We start from the raw sequence: 3,950 nt of genomic DNA on the forward strand, positions 1-3,950 counted from the left end.
GAAATGCTCGTCTGAGAAATGGAGGTATCTAGACGTATTTTAGTTCTAGATACATCCATTTTTATTAATTTTCCTGACAAGTATTTTTGGACGGAGGGAGTATATACTAGTGTATGGTACTTCTCTAATTATTCTACGCTTACGAAGCCTGAAAGATCATGTTATTTATTTGCACTTGAATATCGTTGTTTGGCACTGTAAACCTTCGGCCCCTCCTATATTTTGTGTCACGCTCTGCCTCTGGGGACAAGGACGTGATGGAGCTCCCGATTTATCGTGTGAAGGCTATGGTGGCTGAACTTATCAATCGAGATCGGGACTCCCAGTCGGCCTTACGCTTTCGTGATGTTGTTTCCTTCTTTTAGTCATTGTCCATAGGTTATTGGTCTGCATTTCTCCTACTGTATTCCCTACTGCATGCGCAGCTCTTTGAACCTATCCTTCCTATAGTTACATCTATGTGTTTCAGATCTTGCTTTGTGGCTTTATTTATAAAGTCGGGCTCACATCTTTTCTCTATAAAAAAAAATCTTGCTTATGTTTGTATTTACATACACTTTCTTGTGAAATTATTTTTGATATTCTAACATGCGAGGTGAAGCTTAGTTTTTTTTTTGCAAATTATTATTTTTCACTAGTAGTTTATTTTGTATGAACTTGGGATTTTTTTAAAAATAAAAACTTGGATTAACTAGACTAGAAGTGCAAGTAACTCAAGAAAACAAATAAAATTACATCAAAAATCCATGATGAGACCTACATCCATCCCCCCCCCTCCCCCCGGCGCCCGCATGCAACTCCATCAATAGAGCCAACCTAAAGTTGTTGATGCGGATGGTATTCACGGTTCAGCCATACTAGTGCAATGGAAAAGAAGCCGTCACAATTGGAAGAGTCGCAAATTCAAGAGCCAGACTTGGGTTATATCTCATGAGCATCTTGCCGGTCCCCGAGGATGAAACAACGTGATAGGGATGCAGCCAGAGGACCAAACAGCAGTGAAAAGTTGTTGGCGCTAGTGCGTCGACATACCACGGAAACTCCAGCCCCATCTTCTAGAAAGGACTACAGGAATCTACGCTCATGAGCCCTGGACGCCACTGTCAAACTGGAGAAAAAGCTCATGGTAAACTAATTCAACATGTTATTGGTGCGACCATCAATGATGTGCCACTGTGGAACCCTAACCCTAACATATCTACGAGCTGGCACCGAGATTCCTGCACCTCACATGCTGAAGAGGCTTGCACAGGAGGGGAGCCCAGAAACTCATTGCCCACGGTGGTGGATGGCGGGAAATGGTTTGATGCTTACCCTAGTCGCTTCTTAGTGAAGAAAGAAAGGATGATAAATTCTTTTTGCAGGATGGACGTAGGATCACTTATTAATTTCAGTTAGTTTGGACTTTGGATGACTCTCAGTTAGAATTACGATGTTACATTTTGCAGCCAAAGAAAAAAAGAATTAGGATGTTACATTGATAAATAGACATACACGAATACAACTTTCACTCTCCTTGTATTATATTTATTTTTAGAATGTGATAAAACAACTTACGAAAATATAGTAGTACAATACCATACTCATAACTTCAACCTGATCAGAAAAAAAGTACTCATAGTGGCGCCGACAGTGGCAAAGTAGAGATGAAGAATACTTCATCTCAAAGGCTGGATCGAAAAATAATGATTTAAACGATATTTAGGGTATATGAAAGTAATAATTTGATTACCCCATGCTGTTGTTGAGAGGCTTATCAAAGATCCAGCTAAACGGGGCCGATGTTGCAGGCTGGGCTTTCTGGCCGCTGCGCTCGTGAGCCTTTTCCTCCAACCTGCGGATCTTGTGGGGCAAGGCGCACACGTACTCCCGCGCACGCCTCCCGTCGTCGGAGAGTTCCGCCGCCGCCAGCTCTTCCACCCCCCACTGCTTCATCAGGTGCTCCAAGATGCTACGGTAGTCGGAGGCGGTGTAAATGCCGGTCTGCTGCGCCACGGCCGCGTAGTGCGCGAAGAGGTCACCATCGCGGCTGTCTGTCATGAGGGACGCCGGCATGACGATCCGGCGGCGCATCATATACGCCAGCGCGCGCACGGCGCCGTCCGGGTCGATCTCGAACAGCTTCCCCACGATGCGCGTGTAGGCCAGCTCGTGGCGCTTCTCGTCGGCGGCGATGGCGCCGCATATGCGGGCCAGCACCAGGTCGCCATGCTCCTTGGCGTGACGGGCTGTGTTGCCGTGCGAGATGGAGGTGGCACGCTCCTGGAAGGCGACGTAGATGAAGCCGTGGTAGGGGCTCCGCGCAGCGTTCATGACCATGCCGGACTGGATGAGGTTGTGGATGGTCCTCTCGACCTGCCGCATGTCGACGCGGCCGGAGAGGAAGAGGTACCTGTTGAGCACGTCGCCGTGCCGGTTCTCCTCGGCAGACCAGCCGCGGATCCAGCGCGCCCAGGCAGTGCCGCTGGAGCCGGTGAGGTCGCGCACGGCCTCGAAGCGGTTGGGTATGCTCTGGTACGTCGGCAGCGCCTCCTCCGTGACCATGTTCCCCACGAGGCACACGAGGTGCGCGTCGGGCAGGCCGGCCGCGCGCGCGCTGATGTCGGAGCACGCCGCGTGGAAGCCGTCGGCGCCCAGCGACGCCGGGTCCGGCAGCAAGTCCGTCGGCTGCCACGCCACCTGCGCGGGCTTAAGGAGCGGCACCACGTTCGCCTCGGCCCAGGGCTCCAGCTGGTCGAACACCTCTAGCTTGGCCGGCTCCAGGTACGCCAGCCACTCTTGGTCAGCGCCCTCCTCCTCCTCGTGCTTAACCGCAACGGCGGCGCTGCGGCCAGTGCACGTGGTTCGCCTGCGAAAAATCCAGCGATCTATTGAATTGCATGCATTTATACAGTCCTACGTACACTTAATTCATCACAGATTCGCCTGAAGTGAAGGACATACAGTATGTATGTACGTACCGGTAAGTGATGGTGGTCACCTGCTGGAGACGGAGACCCGTAGCATTCCTTGTTCTTGTCCATGGCCTTGCTGGTGGACAAGGATGTTTGAGGAGCCATGAGGCCGCCATACCGCGCTCTGCTCTACTCCACCAAGATGGAAGCGGAGTACATCTTCTTTTGCGTGGTTGGCACATATCTTATATACCTAAGAGATTGATCCCCACTAACCTATTTATCTTAACATGCAAGCATGCCACATCACCATACAATTATAGATGGGATAAGGCCCACCATAACATACAACCATGCATGATAAAGACCCACCACCACATGCAACCATGCATGGGAGAATAATTATCATTCTATTGTTCAACTTAAATTCAATAAATATTTTATCACATATAATAAGTCATATGCATGTTTAATTTTGGTTCATGTGTTGTTAATCTAAAAATTTATATTTCACACAATCTAATCTTATTGAAATATATTGCAACCAATTCCCGCAGCAACGCGCGGGGCATCATCTAGTTTATAGAGCAGCTAGCTTCACTCTTCCATTAGTAAGTGCCTACAGCTTCACTCCACCATGAGTAAGTGCCGGGAGTAAAAAGGGAATGGCGACATGCAAGTCATGTGACTTTTATATTTGGACAAAGATCCTACGGCGCATAACCCTTCTTCCTCCTCCTCAGCAGACTGCCAAAGGGGCCGCCGGTCGAACCGCCGGCCCCCGCCACCCGCGACCGCCTTCCCCTGAACTGTCCCCCCACCACCCCCGGCCACCCATCTAGCCCCACTCTCTCCCCCCCTCCCCCCTCCGGTGTCAAGTTTTTTCTCCGGCGAAGCCCCACCATCGCCCCCATGCTAAACCCTAAGATAGATAATGGGGTAGCCCTCCGATGAGCCCCTTTCTTCTCTTTTCTTTCCTCCGCGAACTCTCAAAAATCGATTGACCCCAATTTGAAATTCAGTTGACTGTCATTTAGCTAATGCGATTCAAAATAA

The 3,950-nt window shown here is 49.5% G+C and overlaps 1 protein-coding gene across 1 annotated transcript; it reads right to left on the reverse strand.

The window, feature by feature from the left end:
* Positions 1-1,491: 1,491 nt before the first annotated feature.
* LOC125535425 (acyl-[acyl-carrier-protein] desaturase 7, chloroplastic-like) lies at positions 1,492-3,091 on the reverse strand. The gene is made up of 2 exons (XM_048698479.2): positions 2,961-3,091; positions 1,492-2,848 (listed from the first exon to the last, which is right to left on the reverse strand). Exons 1-2 carry the CDS (start codon positions 3,068-3,070, stop codon positions 1,729-1,731), a joined length of 1,230 nt encoding a protein of 409 aa, XP_048554436.2. The 5' UTR covers positions 3,071-3,091; the 3' UTR covers positions 1,492-1,728.
* Positions 3,092-3,950: the final 859 nt, after the last annotated feature.

This window comes from Triticum urartu, chromosome 2A (genome assembly GCF_056163025.1).
Source record: "Triticum urartu cultivar PI428250 chromosome 2A, HENAU_Tu73, whole genome shotgun sequence".
In the NCBI taxonomy this organism is placed as follows: domain Eukaryota; kingdom Viridiplantae; phylum Streptophyta; class Magnoliopsida; order Poales; family Poaceae; genus Triticum; species Triticum urartu.